This window comes from Terrapene carolina, unplaced genomic scaffold (assembly GCF_002925995.2).
Source record: "Terrapene carolina triunguis isolate 2854851 unplaced genomic scaffold, T_m_triunguis-2.0 Scaffold211, whole genome shotgun sequence".
In the NCBI taxonomy this organism is placed as follows: domain Eukaryota; kingdom Metazoa; phylum Chordata; order Testudines; family Emydidae; genus Terrapene; species Terrapene triunguis.
The window spans coordinates 15044754-15063436 of NW_020664562.1; the positions used below are offsets into that span (position 1 = coordinate 15044754).

The window sequence follows — 18683 nt, forward strand, 5'->3', positions numbered from 1 at the left end:
ACAAACTGAAGGTCCTACCAAAGTACAATAAAGGTAGGTTTGACATAAACATTCACTTCCAAAATAATTACCCAGCCATCTAGTACAGGGTGGAGAAAGTGAAGCCCAAATGTGGAATGTATGCCTTGGAGTTCTACAGTGCAGTTGCTCGCTGTCCTCATCTTAAAGAGAGAAATGGGATATGCAGAGTCTACAGGATCCTGCATGCCATGGTCCATATTAATTTGAATAGCTTTCTGCTTGTGTAGAGATGGAACATTGCATGCACGGACTCTGTGTTTGCACTGATATATTAAATATGAGGTTGGTTGCAATTTGTCCCATTTTATTTAACGTGCAGCTCTTAACAAATTGCTGATGTGGTTTTTGGTGTCAAACTGTGTATGCCCCTGACCTACCATTACTGTATTGGTGTTGTGTGGACTTTCAATAATATCACAGGCAGAAGACACAGGAAATGGTTTTCTTTCAGTATTGCTGATTGCCAGCATTTCAATGGCTGCAAAAACACACAGAAAAAAAAATCCATCTGCTCATTTGAATCAATAATAATACCACTAAGTCCAGAATCACAAGGCCAAGAACTCAGAGTTAACAAAACCACTGACCTCTGGAGTGCCAGAGTTGATGAGGTTTATCACTTACATGACATGACCTTGGTGTCATGTTACTTTTGTTCAGCTCACAAGTTTGCAAACCAATTGGAGACAAATCAGTATTTTGGCTTCAGTAAACCATAAAAAGGTTAATCTATGTAAGGAACAAAAAATGAGATTAGAAAAATTTTATCAGGAGTCCTTTATGGGTCTGTGAAAAAAAGAAACCTTTTTATTACAAGCTGGCAAAGACATCATTGCTGAAACAGTGTCTTAAAGCTTATTTTCTATTTATAGTTGCACTTCAGTTCATCTTTTGGATTTGTGCTAGAAAGGATGCAAAAGCATTTGAAGTATTTTTCCCGTTGTTATAAAAACAAAGCCATTTTTAATTGTACACCACTGCTGAAAATTTCACATAGTTTAAAATAAAAAGGTCAAATTCTGAGCTGACTTACACCCATTTCAATCCCTGGGCTATAAGTCAGAGAATTTGGCCCAGTAACTTTAAAAAAAATCAGTGAAAATGTGACTAGTAATCAATATGGCATTGTCACTCTCTTAAGTTGCATGCACACTGAGACTTGCCTCACAGGTACTTGGTTCTGCTCCTGCCAGCAGTAATCATGCCAGGAAGGTATACAGAGCTTAGGTTTCCAAATGCTAGGACAGTCACAACTAGCAGGCTATCTGGGAAGAAAGCTTTCGCTAAACCAGACTAAGCAGTTGATTTGAAGTGGGGAGACAATTAAAGCATGGCATTTCTGAAACGGTAATAAAAATGTCACTACAAGTGATTGATTTGTTACAAGTCCTTGGCTTCCTACTGGCACTCCAATAGGATTTGGTGCTAAATCAGTTCTAAAGGATTATTAGTATCATATGTTATTTTCACAAACTCAAAGAATTCAGCATCATTTCATAAATCAACTGCAAGTTAAAATTAGATTTCCTTACAATTTCAATTGTGTCATGTTATATCACATTCATACACACACAAACATGCACACAGATACACAAAATTTATAAAAATAGTGCAGTCTGATTCAAACCTAGAAGAGTAAATTTTTAAATGATTTCTTAAAAAGAATTTTAAAAAACCCTATTCTGACAAAGGGCTCTGTTGTATGGCTGCAGCTGCACCACCCATGGGATTTCATAGGAGTTCCAGAGCAAGGAGACACTGTAGGAAAGGACTCTAATTTTTTGTTCACTTACAGTCCCTGAACATTATTTGTAAAGTCGTTTCTGATATTCTGGGTTGTGTTATGTGTCTTTATTTACAGCACTACTTTTTCTGTGAAAAGCGTTCTGAACCGCGGGGCAGAAGACTCTATAAAGGAATAAATAATAGCAACCACAGTATAAGACCACCGTTTGGAGACCTCTGAAATACGATATTTTGGCATCGGGGAATAATATAAGGCAAGAAGGTATTTCAGGCTTAACTATGAATTTCTTTGCTTTTAAGTATTTATGAGCTGGATCATGTCCTCCAACAGAGTTTCCATGAGACAGCACTGCCAGAATTTCTGAGGTATCCTGCACATAAGACAAGTGGGGATTTGACTTCCCATGGAGATGAGAGAGCACACCTACAAACTCTTTGAGATCTGTAGTGAAAAGTGTAGATCTCAGTCCCACTGTTCTGAAGGCTATAACATACACACTGATGGCACCCACCCTCCAGCAGTACAGCTTGCTTAGGAGCGGTGTTCTCATTGGATCCCCTACCTGTACTTGCTCCCTGTATCCCTGATGTGGGAATAGAATGCAGGGAACAGGCTATGGCAGAAGGATCAACATTAATCTATGCACTGCTATCATAAGGTTTGAGCATGCAGGCTAACTTATCACCAAGCTCCCCTGTATCAGTGCTTTACCACTCCTGACAGGAGACGGAGACCAAAGACCTCTAAGGCTATCTGCCTAGGAAGAGATCTATCTAGTACTCAACTCCCAAAGCAAAAAATTGGCAACTAAACTTTCTCAGCAATTTACTGTTGACCTGAACATCTTCACAGCAAAGTATTTTGCAGATTTATAAGATGCTGCTAAACACCTAGGTTATTTTATCTTTTTCTAAAAATATGTTTTAGTGCTTATGAAAGGTTTCATACGTATGGCATAAGCCCAGAGCTGATCCAAAGTAAAATTAGCAATACCAACAGTTTTCCCAACACTTCCCAGGCAGTATTTCAATTCTAACCTGTGGGGAAAACCCCTATGGGGTGAAGACTCCCTCACATGCATTCAGTTTTTGGGGCTTCTGCTAAGATGGCTAGCAAGGGCACCAATTAGTGACAACTGTGATGGTGGTTGAGAACCTCTGATTTAAATGAGGTTTCAGAAGGAAGTGCCCTAGGGGAAGAACAAGACTCTGGAAAATTGTATTAGCATACTCTACCTACCTTGTATTACTCTGAAAGTGGGATTGAGAAAAAGGGACAAAAAGTCAGGTTTCTGTTGGACTCAGTGCCATCTTGCTGTTCACTGATGTATGTCTGATATTATGCAGTAATTTTATCATTCCAAATTCACCTTTTAGCACTACTTGGCACTTGACAAGATAAAACTACCAGAATGATATTTGCTCCAAATTCTTCATCAGATTAGTGTTGATTAGAAGAGTCAAATATTGCCTATTAAAAACCCTAAACTTTCTGGGCCTTTCCGTGTACTTTTGCTGCACAGCATGTTTACTTCCTCTGAGTGTGCGTACGGGGAAGGTGGCTGCTTCACAGATGGCATTCTGAGAGAGATCTCATAATACAAGTCACATTTCAGTGCACACTTCTATCATATTGCCACTGAAGTGTTTGACCTTAAGATTTAAGTACCTGCCACTGGTTGACAACCTGGGTATGGAGGGAAAGAGTTCCGAGGGTGTAGATGGAAGCCTTTCCATCTGGTGGAAGATTATGTTGTCCAATAGAGAGAGGGAAGAGGATAAGGAGGGAGAAATCCTTTGGTTGTGGCTTCTTCTCAAACTAGTATGTGGTAGGAAAAATTCTCAGATCCAGAATCCACCATGTACAGTCCGGGGGGCACAGGTAATATCACTGCGTTCTTTGAAGCATCTCCAGCTTTCTGTCTTTTGTATTCTCTGCAAGGACAGTTTTTTTTCCAATTTTCACCACTTTGAAGAGGATACTATTTTAGTGAGGCCAAAGGAAGAACTCGTGAAGGGCTGGTACCCAGGGAAGAATGCAGAGACAGATTGTATCAGGCCTGAATCTCAACAGAAGCAGCAGATGTACAGGGACAGACCCTCTGCTGATGTAAGTTAGCATAGCTCCATTCAAGTCAATGGAGCTATGCCAATTTACCCCAGCTGAGAATCTGGCCCACAATGTCTGAGAACACTACACGGAGAACCAGCCCAACGGTAGCATATTTGTGAGAGCTACCTGGCTCTATTCCTATGCTGCAGCTCAGCAAAACTGGTACCAGTTCAGACAGCAAGGTCTGAGTCCTTTGCTGGCACCAAAACCAAAGCATATGGGAATGATCTCACTCCAAACTTAGAAGTTTCCTTTCTCTGCCTTTTGCCAAAGGGGGACTTTGTTCAGTTCCCTGAAACAGTGCAAAAGAGAAAAGGAAATGCGTGGATGGTTAAAAAATTTGGATATGAAAAATACCCAAGTATTTTCACACATCAGTAACTTGGCCATTATTTTACTGTTAAAAAGGACACAGTTTACATTATTAATAGTCAACTAATTATGCTAAAAATACAACTGTTTTTTAATTTTAAAAAAGTATTTTGATTTACTCCTGTTCTGAGACCTATTTCTAAACCCATGAAAATTGGGGCTTATAAAGGATGAGCTTAGAGATACTTAACTACTATACAGTGCCACAATTAATGATGGCATAATTATGGAGAAAAATTGGGAGATTATTCATTAATAGGTTCTTCTGTTCTTGTTAGTTATTTATAAACAAGCTGTGGGACTCATAAAAGTAAAACAATATATTTTAATATCCAGACTGTGATGTGACATTTTTGTTTGCAGTGATGTCGTAGCGGTGTTGATCCCAGGATAAGAGAGAGAGAGAGAGATAGAGAGAGAGAGAGAGACATGGTGGGTGAGGTTATATCTTTTACTGGACCAAAGGTGGAAGAGACCAGCTTTTGAGCTTCACAGAGCTCTTCTTCAGGTCTGGGCCTAACCCACCTTGTCTTTCTCGGATGTGTGACATGGCACTTTCCAGTTAAAAATTGTTAAAATATGCTATCTGAGCATTCTTACTTGCCCTAGAAGTGCAGTAAATGTATCAAAGAACAAAATGTATCCCAGTAATCAAATCTTGTCCAGCCACTGGAGACTTTGACCCTTGCTTTCAACAAGTGGGTAGGTGAGGAAATCCAAAAACAAACATTTACACAATAAACAAACAGGTTTAATATACTGAAAAAAAGCTTTTTAGTGAAAGTATTCATGACATGGAATGTAAATACACAGAAAGCATATTCCTAATTGTGCTTTTACATAAGATAGATTAGAAATAGGAGGGAGCGTGGGCTATAATGGCAGAGAGAAAGAAGGGTCAGGGCAAAACTGGGAGGCAAGATCAAATCAGGATCTTAGATGCCTATATACAAATGCGAGAAGTATGGGTAATAAGCAGAAAGAACTGGAAGTGCTAATAAATAAGTACAACTATGACACTGTTGGCATCACCGAAACTTAGTGGGATAATACACACAATTGAAATGTTGGTGTGGATGGGTACAGCTTGCTCAGGAAGGATAGACAGGGGAAAGAGGGAGGAGGTGTTGCCTTGTATATTAAAAATGTACACACTTGGACTGAGGTGGAGATGGACATAGGAGACGGAAGTGTTGAGAGTCTCTGGGTTAGGCTAAAAGGGGTAAAAAGCAAGGGTGATGTCATGCTAGGGGTCTACTACAAGCCACCTAACCAGGTGGAAGAGGTGTATGAGGCTTTTTTTTTTTACATATATAAAAACAACTAACAAAATCATCCAAAGCCCAAGATCTGGTGATGATGAGGGACTTCAACTATCCAGATATATGTTGGGAAAATAACACAGCGGGGCACAGACTATCCAATAAGTTCTTGGACTGCATTGCAGACAACTTTTTATTTCAGAAGGTTGAAAAAGCTACTGGGGGGAGGAAGCTGTTCTAGATTTGATTTTAACAAATAGGGAGGAACTCGTTGAGAATTTGAAAGTGGAAGGTAGCTTGGGTGAAAGTGATCATGAAATCATAGAGTTCACAATTCTAAGAAAGGGTAGAAGGGAGTACAGCAAAATAGAGACAATGGATTTCAGGAAGGCAGATTTTGGTAAGCTCAGAGAGCTGATAGGTAAGGTCCCATGGGAATCAAGACTGAGGGGAAAGACGACTGAGGAGAGTTGGCAGTTTTTCAAAGGGACACTATTGGGCCCAAAAGCAAGCTATTCCGCTGGGTAGGAAAAATAGAAAATGTGGCAAAAGATCACCTTGGCTTAACCACGAGATCTTGCATGATCTAAAAAATAAAAAAAGGAGTAAAAAAAAATGGAAACTAGGACAAATTACAAAGGATGAATATAGGCAAACAACACAGGAATGCAGGGGCAAGATTAGAAAGGCAAAGGCACAAAATGAGCTCAGACTAGCTACGGGAATAAAGGGAAACAAGAAGACTTTTTATCAATACATTAGAAGCAAGAGGAAGACCAAAGACAGGGTAGGCCCACTGCTTAGTGAAGAGGGAGAAAAAGTAACAGGAAACTTGGAAATGGCAGAGCTGCTTAATGACTTCTTTGTTTCGGTCTTCACCAAGAAGTCTGAAGGAATGCCTAACATAGTGAATGCTAATGGGAAGGGGGTAGGTTTAGAAGAGAAAATAAAAAAAGAACAAGTTAAAAATCTCTTAGAAAAGTTAGATGCCTGCAAGTCACCAGGGCCTGATGAAATGCATCCTAGAATACTCAAGGAGCTAACAGAGGAGGTATCTGAGCCTCTAGCTATTATCTTTGGAAAATCATGGGAGACAGGAGAGATTCCAGAAGACTGGAAAAGGGCAAACATAGTGCCCATCTACAAAAAAGGAAATAAAAACAACCCAGGAAACTACAGACCAGTTAGTTTAACTTCTGTGCCAGGGAAGATAATGGAGCAAGGAATTAAGGAAATCATCTGCAAACACTTGGAAGGTGGTAAGGTGATAGGGAATAGCCAGCATGGATTTGTAAAGAACAAATCATGTCAAACCAAACCAATCTGATAGCTTTCTTTGATAGGATAACGAGTCTTGTGGATAAGGGAGAAGCTGTGGATGTGGTATACCTAGACTTTCGTAAGGCATTTGTTATGGTCTCGCATGATATTCTTATCGATAAACTAGGCAAATACAACTTAGATGGGGCTACAATATGGTGGGTGCATAACTGGCTGGATAACCGTACTCAGAGAGTAGTTATTAATGGTTCCCAATCCTGCTGGAAAGGTATAACGAGTGGGGTTCCGCAGGGGTCTGTTTTGGGACCAGCTCTGTTCAATATCTTCATCAACGACTTAGATATTGGCATAGAAAGTACGCTTATTAAGTTTGCAGATGATACCAAACAGGGAGCGATTGCAACTGCTTTGGAGGACAGGGTGAAAATTCAAAATGATCTGGAAAAATTGGAGAAATGGGCTGAGGTAAACAGGATGAAGTTTAATAAAGACAAATGCAAAGTGCTACACTTAGGAAGGAAAAATCAGTTTCACACATACAGAATGGGAAGAGACTATCTAGGAAGGAGTATGACAGAAAGGGATCTAGGAGTTACAGTGGACCACAAGCTAAATATGAGTCAACAGTGTGATGCTGTTGCAAAAAAAAAAAAAGCAAACGTGATTCTGGGATGCATTAACAGGTGTATTGTGAGCAAGACACAAGAAGTCATTCTTCCGCTCTACTTTGCGCTGGTTAGGCCTCAGCTGGAGTATTGTGTCCAGTTCTGGGCACCGCATTTCAAGAAAGATGTGGAGAAATTGGAGAGGGTCCAGAGAAGAGCAACAAGAATGATTAAAGATCTAGAGAACATGACCTATGAAGGAAGGCTGAAAGAATTGGGTTTGTTTAGTTTGGAAAAGAGACGACTGAGAGGAGACATGATAGCAGTTTTCAGGTATCTAAAAGGGTGTCATAAGGAAGTGGGAGAAAACTTGTTGTATCCTTTAGAGGCTAAGATGAACAAGAAGCAATGGGCTTAAACTGCAGCAAGGGAGGTTTAGGTTGGACATTAGGAAAAAGTTCCTGTCAGGGTGGTTAAATATTGGAATAAAACTGCCTAGAGAGGTTGTGGAATCTCCATCTCTGGAGATATTTAAGAGTAGGTTAGATAAATGTCTATCAGGGATAGTCTAGACAGTATTTGGTCCTGCCATGAGGGCAGGGGACTGGACTCTATGACCTCTCGAGGTCCCTTCCAGTCCTAGAGTCTATGAACCTATGAAAGTCATTGATTGAGATTTCCAAAGCGACCTAGGGCATTTAGACACATCTTCATTACACAACTGACATATGCAAGGAGATTTTTGGATCCAGCCATCAATGGGAGTCTTTCCATTTACTTCAATCAATGTTGGTTCAGGTCCTTAAATGGTGCAAATTAATTTTAATGAAGGATATGTTTCCAAGGAGGAGATTTTCAATGCTAACGGCTATTTGTGGCTTTGAAAATCTCCCTCTAGAATTATACCATCATAGAGTTTAAAGACGGAGGGAACCTCCATTTCCAGTCTGACCTGCTCATCACAGGCCACTAAACACCTAATTACCTCTGTATTGACCCAAGTAACATGAATTAAACTATAGTATTACAGCCCTTAGGAGACTAAGCGTGTGTGTGCCAGAGTCCTCTATAGACCACATAAAAAATCTCAACCACTTACTTTTAAAGGTAAAGTGGAGGTCATGCTTTACCCTTAAACATCTTTTTCCATAGGAAAAAATTAGACAGCATTTTTTAAAAAAATCAAAACCAATGCATCACCAATAAAGTTCACTTTACATGGTTGCTTCTAAATCATCTTCCCCAAAACCCAAGCTTTTCTCCCAGCTTCAAATGACAAGTTTTCTTGCTGATGGTAGCGAATATAGATATCAACAGAAGCACAACATTTTCATCTTGGTTGCTTGAAAATATAAAATTTGAGATGTCCAAACTGAAGAATATGCGCATGGGTGTGGGCACAAAGCTTGTACGTAGCCCCTATTATTTTCAAGAGCTACTTTTATTTCATCATCTAAATGAGGAAAAAATTGGCTTTCTAGTGAATAATGAGCTTCCCAGATTTTTAGACAGGGAAAGGGGAGTGCACTGTTTAAATTTTGTGTAATGGCACTGGAAATTTGAACATACTCCTGTATAGGAGGCATCGTGTTAGAGTTTCTCCAGGATATTTCTGCAGGCTATCCCTACAGTATTGTTTCTGTTTGCTAGATCCATCTGGGCAATGAAGCCAAGGGGTCTACCAGACTTCGGAAGGCTCAGATAAAAATAGAAGTAGAAAATGGAACATATAAGAACTGTTTTAGTAGTTACAAGAATCACATTCTGTACTTTTTGGTTATACACAGGGTGTTTTTTTTAAAAAAAAATGTTGTTTGCTATTTAGTTAGGTTTTTTTGCAGTCATTTGTAAATGTCATCCATAATCGGCTCTGTTTCTAGTTTTCACTGGAGGAAAGTGCCTTATGAGCAAGTAAAGATGGCAAAAATCAAACTGATGAGTTACAGTGATGGCTCTTGACAGTTTTTGAGATAAAAATATAACAAGCACAGGAAAGACACTGTATTTACACGTAAGAAAATGCTCTTATATAACGCTGTCCCCTTTTAAAGGCCTTACAACTACTTGGCAGTAAAAATTCTCTCTGGTCTGGAACTTGACAAAATGTCTCAACCAGGGAACTGTTTTTTACATGGAGTAAACAATTAAAATTCACTTCAGCTAATTTCTCTTTTTATTTATAAAGTCCATGTAGAAAAAACTGTTTAAAGAATTAAATGATGAGAAACAGAAGCGTTCTATAGAAAACAGAACATGGAAAACACCACAGAACTGATGTAGAACTACTTGCATGCATAAGTATTTGCATGGTGAAAACGCAAGGCCTTTCCAATATCTATGCAATAGTGTTCACTGTGTAGAAACTGGACTGGACGAGGGAGAGGAGCAATATAAAAATAAAACAAAAATCATGAAGTCATTGGCTTTATAGGACAAAAATATTATTAAAATACACTCAGACTACTATCCATAGCCATATTCACATCTACATATCCAAATGGCGTCACTGCATGTGACTGTTGTGGATACATTAAACTGCAGAGGAAAAATGTATACAAAATCAAACTGTATAAATCTAGATCTGTGGACATTGTCTCTTCAGGTAAATTAGCTCAGAAGATTGTGTTGCACTTCTCAGTCTATCGAGACTAAATTTTTAAGTGCAAAGGCCCCTTTGCCTCATCAGTCGAAGAACATAACAGCATCGAGGGCTATTATCAATTTTTCAGGGTAGAATATTAGTGCAGAGGCCATGATAGAGGAAACAGCTGGCTTAATCATTCCAATATCCGGGGCCTGCTTTTGGCTACTTGCAGGACATCTGGAAATACACGCACTTATTTTCACATACAGGAAATTTCAGTCTCCATAAAACAGTTTCTACCTTGAATCACAATAGAAACAATGAAGGTGAGTGGCACTAACTCAGAGGAAAATTTAACAGCACCTACAGTCTCACCATTTCCTAGTCCCCTTAAGCAAGGCAATGTAATGAATTTTTTTCTCCACATGGAGTAAAGGATAACTTGCTTAAATGGTTTCAAACACAACCTGTAACTGCCAGCAGGGGATGCTAGTGCTTCCATGCATTTCATCCTCTCTGTTCCGTTCCATGAAGCAAAGGGAATGAGATGGCTCTTAGGCTCTGATCCTAGAAAGACTTATGCACATGTATAACTCCTCACATGAATAGCCCCATTTAACGCTATGGGGCTATTCATGTGAATAAAGATATGTACACAGTTACGTGTTTGCAGGAGTGAGTGCATGGAACCTTAGTCTATGCATTGGACTGGTCACTTTATGACTAAAAAGAAAAAGAAAAAATCAAAAACCAAAGTGTTAATAAATGCTAATATTTGGAAACTGTCTTATGTCATCTTAAAAGTGAACCCATATGAACATCCTACTATGGTACAGTGTAACAGTAACGGTTCTTTTGACTTTGTACAGGACTTGAAGAATCCACAGATGCCAGATGAGTTCAGTAGGTATTGTAATCCAGGAATGGGCTTTTATAGCACAAGCTTTTCTTGGCTGGCATGGCAATGGAATGTCATAAAGCAAGTATTGTATTGGGATGCAGTTCGGGTTCACCCACCCCTTGTAAAAATAAAGTCTACAGTTTGCTGTGTTCTAGCACACCTGCACACAGTAAAGTAGGGGTTCCTAATGATACATCATCATGACACAGTGTTGCCATATAGTGATGTTACGCCATAATAACATAACCTCAGACAGTGAGCGTTTGTTGGGACACTACTATATAGATTATACTACTCTATTACAGCAAATCCTGTTCTTAGGGGGTCCCTAAAGCTTGGAATCCATGAGCCATCGCCTCATGATCAATTGCACCTTAGCAGCATCAGTGCAGGTTGCAGTATATTACTAGAAATGGGTTTATTTATATATCAATTTTTTTTATTACAGCTGATATTAAGATTTCAGGGGACATTCCTGACAGTTATATTGACAGTGAGCCACTATAATTCAACTGTGAATGGAATTCAATCTGTCAAGAATGTTTTTTTTTAAATAATTATTTTACTAGGAATACATTTTATTTATTTTAAAACTGATGTTGTGTTTGCAAATCCATACCCACCATGATACCTTCTGGGGCATTATGTAAGAGTGCATTCAGAGCTGCACCAGCAACATGTGAGACCATGCATTCTGGGATGTCCTGTGTGCAGAAAACTGGGAATAATGAAAACCAGCCAACATATTGGGGGTGGGAGGGTCCTGCCCACACAGCAAAGAAAATAGCATGCTGGTTACAGGAAGACAATTCTGTGCCACATGAAAAGGTTGAAATGCTGTTTGCATCCACATACAATGTGGTTATAACTCAGTTCTTAGGTGTGGCAGCTAACTATGGGTATGTTTACACTGCATTTGGAGGTGTGACTGCAGCATGTGTAGACATATGCAAGATACATTTAATGTAGCTAGTGTGAGTACCAACAGCAGTGAAGCTGTGACATCATGGGTTGTACAAGCCCATCCAGGACCCTAGGTACTTATTTGGACAGCTAGCCCACGTTAGGGTGACTAGATGTCCCGATTTTATAGGGACAGTCCTGATTTTGGGGGCTTTCTTACATAAGCACCTATTACCCCCCACCCCAGTCCCGATTTTTCACACTTGCTATCTGGTCACCCTAGCCCACACTGAAGCCTCTGCTGCCATGGTTTCCTGGCTATTGGTACTCATGCTAACTCGATTAAAGCTAGCTCAGCTATGTCTACATGGACAACACTCAAACATTTGACTGCAGTGCAGACGTACCCTATGTTTGGAACCAACCACGCTCATAAGGTTGCAAAGATGGTTGAAAGCTTGTTTGTGGACAGAGCCAAACTCTAGTTATAGAAACTAGTTCCCTATGGGTATTTAAGACAATCTGAGTAAGAATTATGTTGCTTGTCCGATTAAGTCTACCAAAGAAAATCTGTGTGTCTACCGCTATCTCTCTAGTAAACTTGTTACATTATACAGTTGTTTCCAGGTTGTAAGAGCACTAATATAATTTTCTGCTAATTTTTTCTTATTACTTCTGAATGTTTACATGGTGACACTACAATTCCTTATCTTGTTCACATCTACAGTTATTGCAGTAGCCATCTACTGACACTGAAGGAAGTTGTTTGAATATTCGATTGTAGCTAAGTTAATTTGACATACTGAAGAAAAACAAAAAAACAGGCATAAACAAACATTTAAAACACACTGTACAGTACTTGTTTATGCACTTGGTACATTGTTGCAGTGGCTGCATTGCAAACATTGCAGGAGAGCGCAAACACTGCAAGGGTAGGTTTGATTCAGAAAATTCTGTTTCCACTGAAAGACAGTTTAACACATTAAAAATTTCATTGGCACATTTCTGCTTAGCTTAGTTTTTACAAAATGTAAATTTGGAGCTAAATTCAAATTGACAGATTCTTGTCAATAATTCACAAGTGAGCCTTCAAATGGGTTAATAAATGAAATAAATCTGATTTCCCCATAACCGGAGTCTTAAATTTTGACTTGAGGATATTTTTTTTCAGCTGCCTTTATATTGCAAAGGAAACAAGCATCCTGCAGGTTCCACCAAGCCATCTTTTGTTTCTACTGTCATTACATACATTTACTTTTTTCTCTTTCATAAGACTAAAGTTGCACTTCCACATTGGGAGCTGAGAAAAAGGCACACCACCACTTGGGAGTTCCTTTGCATGTGAGGGAGTGCCACCTCTGTGTCATCCCTGATGAGGCTGCAATGTGTAGTCCCTGTACTGGTTAGCCAACTCAGGACCTGTTGGACAAGTGTAAGGTCACCTTCTTCTCATCCACTCCAAAATGGCTAGCCACTCACCCTGGCACAGACCTCATGCTCTAGTGAATGCAAGAAATGATATTGTGATTGGTCTCCACATGAGGCTGAAAGATGGGACAGGGGTTGGCAAAGGTTCCCTACAATCGCATGGTGCACATAGTGTATTTCCTAATTTTATTATACTATATAATAAAATATTTCTTAAAATAGGAAATTTCAAGGCAAAAAACATTGTTATCTGAACTTAAGATACCCTTGCAAACACTGCTAACTTTAATTACCTTTTTAATGCTTAGGTTTAATTAACAGTATGGAAAATAGATGGATTAATTCAGGTAATGTAGGTAAAGACTGCAATACCTTTCATGTTCATATAGTCTCTTCAAATGTACATGTATGAAGATTAAGCAATCCACTACAGCCTCAACTTTAGCCAAATAAACCCATACAATCTCTCGCTTATTAACAGAATAGCACAGATGTAACAGAGTAGAATTTGTACCTTAAGATTTACAATCCATAAAAAAAAAAAAAAGAAAAGAAAAGAAAAAACACCTTTCACAACACCACATCTGCTAGGAATTCTGCTAGGTGGAATTATACTTAATAATGCTTCTATACCACTGCACTAAATTGTTATACTCAGTTATGCTGCATACATAAGAGTGTTTCCATTTTCATTGCACATTTTGACTTATAAGTTACTTAGAAGAATGATATCCCTTCTTTTAATTATTTCAGTAAACATAATAATGGCATTGCTAACTACACCACAGAGTACTTTATTTCCCCTATTTTTTAGTAATATGAGCCTACTTGTAATTAAAGACATGCTGCATTAATGATGCTGAAAGTCTCAGAGGGAAACATTTAATGTCCACCTCATAATATTATGCCAGAATTACATGCACAGAAGACTTTTTAATAATCTTTGTTTCTTAATTTAGTTTTGATTGACTATGAAATCCAGAGGAGCACTCTAGGGCTTGAATTTCTACTGTCATCAGCACTTCTGCTCCATAAATTGTACAAACGCGGATGACTTCTTCCGTCTGTAGGCTTCTTTTCAAAGCTTCTGTTTAACCTATCCAGAAAATTAGCTGCAGGCTGCAGATAATTGCAGATAATTTTACCATTTTTAAGCCACTGGGGTGTTGAATTGGGCTATGACAGCCAAATTTGTCTAAACACAAAGAGCAAATCATATTTTTATGTTGTCATTTCAGCTTTATACGCACGTTCATAACAATCTCAGTTCTGTATGCAAACTACAGCAGCAGCCACTAGGGGTTTCCTAGGTAAGAGTCTGAGAGGGGTTTCATTATGAACCAGGGATTAGTAATGGAATTAAAAGTTATATTAATAAGGGTTAGATTCTAGCAAATCAATCAGCTCTCAGGAAGGGGTGGTATGTAGCTGTGCTGCCCAACCTGATAGCCTGAGTAGGAAGAGAGAAGGAAATATTACACTGGCAAGTTATGTTTATTAAAATAAAAATGGTGTCTGTTTGAAACAATGTTAGTTGAGACAGATTAGTAGGCAGAGTGCAAGTGGTGCAATCAAAAGTTACAAAACCAATGTAATTGCTTCACATATCAGCGCAGTGTATGTGGTGAGTGTATGTGTGCATGCATACAACATCCTAAATGTGTGTGTGATTGGACCTGAACACCTTCAAGAGTTCTGGGCGTTGAAACTGGTGCCATAAATTAATTTTCCCCAGAACAGACCTGTTTGTCACAGAGTAATAATAATCTCCATATGGATAATATACAGGCAAACAAATATATTTAGTAGTTTATTTCAATTTACAGTAAACTTATTTATAAGAACTCAATTTCCCAGAGCTAAAATTATTAGCTAAAATTACACAAATTTCTATTGCTTTACTGATATAATAAAATGAACCATGTACAACATCATATATGTGTGTGTGTGTGTGTGTGTGTGTGTGTGTGTGTGTGTGTGTGTGTGTGTGTGTGTGTGTATATATATATATAATTTATACTTCAAAACTACATTTTCTTATCAAGGAATAATAGTTTTCAACAGAAATTAACATTCTACTGAAAGAAAATAAATTTTCTATATAATGTAAGGAAAAAAAGTCCTCTACAAGCTGAAAATTTCTTCCAAACATTAAAAATCTCCTAGGACCTGACCTGGCAAACATTTATGCATAAAGCTTTACTCAGGTGTAATGTTTTGACACATACAAAGTGCCTAGTTCTTTACAGCTGGCACAACTATTTACCAAGGGCAACATTTTCACAATCGGCCTCTAATTTTAGGGACCCCAGATGCAGAAAGTCTGGCTTAAGACCCTTGGGCATGATTTTTAGAAGTGCTAGGCACCCGCAAATCTAATTAAAATCACAGGAAAATGCAGGTACTCAACACCTCTGAAAAATCAGACCCTAGCTAATAGTGTTTCTTTTAATGCTGCCCATAAATACAACTGTGAACATTTATGGCTCATGATAACGAAGCATTAAGTAACAACGGTTAGAGCTGTGCATACTTCCCTGAAAATGATGTCAATGCACCCTCCCCCTTAAACCTGCAATAAAGTTTAAGTATTCTAATTGTAGGCTTCTATTGGGCAAGGACACCTAATTACACCACATTATGGTGGTTTCATGATGTGAACACACTAAAATCAAGCCACCAAACTCTTTTTCACAAATAACCCATGCAAAGACACCCAGGTGAAAGGTTAGTGCACTAGAAGCTTGATGCTGCTTTCATTTAAGTCCACTGCAAGCATTGCCATTGATTTCAATTGAAACAGCATTGGGTTCTAACTAAATGAACCATTTATCCTACAGCCTAATGTGTTTTAATGAAGATTGCTTATTTCTTATTGCTTTGTTTCTCAGAAGCCTTTCACATTTACAAGCTCATAATATTATGTAGCTTTGCCTGGATCTTAACTGGGGATTTCCACTTTGCCTCTGCCTATTACAGAAACATCCTGAAACCATCTAGGAAAGAAGCATTGAAAAGTTTGCCTTACCATTGCACAGAAGGTCTCGGGAGGATCTCCACATGTTATATCAGGGGGATCCAGGGTCACTTTCACATATTTGATCATGTCTCTGGCTTCCGGCTGACAGGCCATGTAATCCCAAATTTTTCCTTCTTCTGTGTAAATCTGAGTCTTACACACATCATAATGTCCCCACACTGAAGGATAATGCTGCATCACTGAAGATACAGTAACCCAAAGGGCATGAAGTGACAGGAATCTTGACAAATACATCTCTAAATCCTTTGAAATTGCCTTGATAATTATAACCAGTATTGATTTAAGGACAGTCTATAGATTATAAATATATATACACATATATTTATGTATGTATCTTATAAAACAGGTTCCACAACTGAACGTGAAGCGTTAGAATATGGTACTTGCTTTACTAAGTTGAAGACTTTGGTGGAAGCCTAACATATTCAAAGGACAGCTTTTCACAGAAATCTGAAGCTTGTCCTTTGTCTTATCATGTGTCTATCCGGGCTTTTTGTAAAAGATGTCCGAGAGCAGATAATAATTTAGCAAAGTTGTAGGTCTTCACTTGTACTGTCGATAACCCCGAGTGATCCTCCGTGTTCAAAGCTCACAAGGGATACCTAGACGCACTGATAAATCAGCATCTGAAGCAAAAGGATGAGTGTCTACAGCCTGGTGTCTGTTTCCCATCAATCATTCTTTTCTTCTGGCACCAACACCCTTTTAGAAACAATAAGAGTAAGAGTTATTGTCCAAGAATCAATGCATTATAAAATATATGATATGTTGACATTTTGGAGGTCTGATGCAATATAAAGCAAATTGGTGTAATATAGATAACCTTTACTGTGGGTGCTTTGCTAGAATGAACAAACTACCAAAATCATTCACAGTGAAAAGTATTTCAACATGAAGGATTTAACTCTTCTCTAACAAAGACAGATTTATAACATTTCAGGTGAGCTACAGGTTTTTGCTTCAAAAATGACATTTCCATCTTAGCAAAACCTGAAAGGCAAACAACAGAACTTAAACATTTCTCATATTTTATAACCAATGAGGCAGGGGAAACCTCAACCTCCAAGGAGAACAGCAGAGCGGATCTTTTATTACAGTGACAAAGACGACAACTACCGGTGTGCTTTTTATCTCTTGGAACGAGGACCCCGGAGAGCTCACAATGCCTCGTATGCTTCTATGCTTTTGTTAGCTTAATAAGAGAGTTATTAGGAGCACACATTTGTCTGTTTGGATTTTCTCATTAGTATTGAAAAAGCTTTGCTCCTTTTTCTTAAAATTGCATTTAACGATAAAGATAACAACGGGCTCATCTGTAGCTTATTATATTAACAATTTCCCTTTTAACATGGGTCCCATGTTTTCTTAATTATTTTTACATATCTACCTCTTGTTTATTTCTATAACAGAAATACAACAATATACAGAACTGTTTGGGGGGTAAGATGTAAAATACCAGGACATAAAATCATAAACCTTAAAAACAACATGTTACAAATTCAGAAGTCATTTATATAAGTCAATGTAGTGTTCTCTAATTTTGCAATCAATCCTGTTCCAATTGAAGATATTGGAAGTTTGGCCACTGACTTCAATGGGAATAGGATCAGCCCCTTTGTGAAAAAAAGGATGCATTCAGCTACTACTGTACTTTTCAACTCTTTAGCTGACTCTTACAATCTAAACAACCTCTTAAATTTCATGTTTACAGACAACTATAAATCATAATGTTGCATAGCTCAATTAATGTCTGCAGTCTAATATTCTAGTTAGTATGATGAATCTTCCTATGCCATAAAAATATGAAAGGAGCTCCATCACACACACCTTGTTTTATAATACACATTTTCAAGGAAGAGCAAAAGTTGTCTTCAAAGCAATTTCACGAACGGGTTGACTATATTTAAATACTGCACTATCTTAAACTGAAATAAGCCACACACACTATGAAATGCCAACAGATGGCTGAAGTGTGTTTCCATAGCAAAGTAATTTACAATAATTGCCTTATGGACACAAGCGCAATTTTCCATTATATTCATTTCATAAAATGTTATCATACAGCTGTGATTTGTGATGTATTCTATTGGAAATTGTGTTAATATCTGAATTTTCATGTAGCAATAATTAGCTGTCTAAATACATGTAAACTTCAAATCTGAATTTGCTACAAAACCAGAAACTTCAGATACTTTACAAAAATTAAATACATTTTAAAATCAGACCATTAAGTATCATGGCTTTTTTTAAACACCTTCCATTGGAAATATTTAACTTGTTATTTTGGAATTAATTAATTCAAATAACTTTTTAAAGGCATGCAAATTACACTGTTTCTATCCACTTTCCCCAGTCTATTTTATTGTTTTGGAGTGGAAAAAAACAGCTCAAATACAAAGGTCAACATCTATAAGTAAGGAATTGACC

At 38.1% G+C, this 18683-nt stretch overlaps 1 protein-coding gene across 5 annotated transcripts in view; it reads right to left on the bottom strand.

The window, feature by feature from the left end:
• The window catches only part of LOC112109982 (netrin-G1), a 211898-nt gene extending 195346 nt beyond the window's left edge, over positions 1 to 16552 (bottom strand). For all 5 annotated transcript variants that reach the window (XM_026655976.1, XM_026655975.1, XM_026655972.1 and 2 more), the window contains exon 1: positions 16245 to 16552. In XM_026655976.1, coding sequence (XP_026511761.1) covers positions 16245 to 16490 — 246 coding nt within the window. In that variant the 5' untranslated portion in view covers positions 16491 to 16552. The remainder of the gene's footprint in view (positions 1 to 16244) is intronic.
• Positions 16553 to 18683: the final 2131 nt, after the last annotated feature.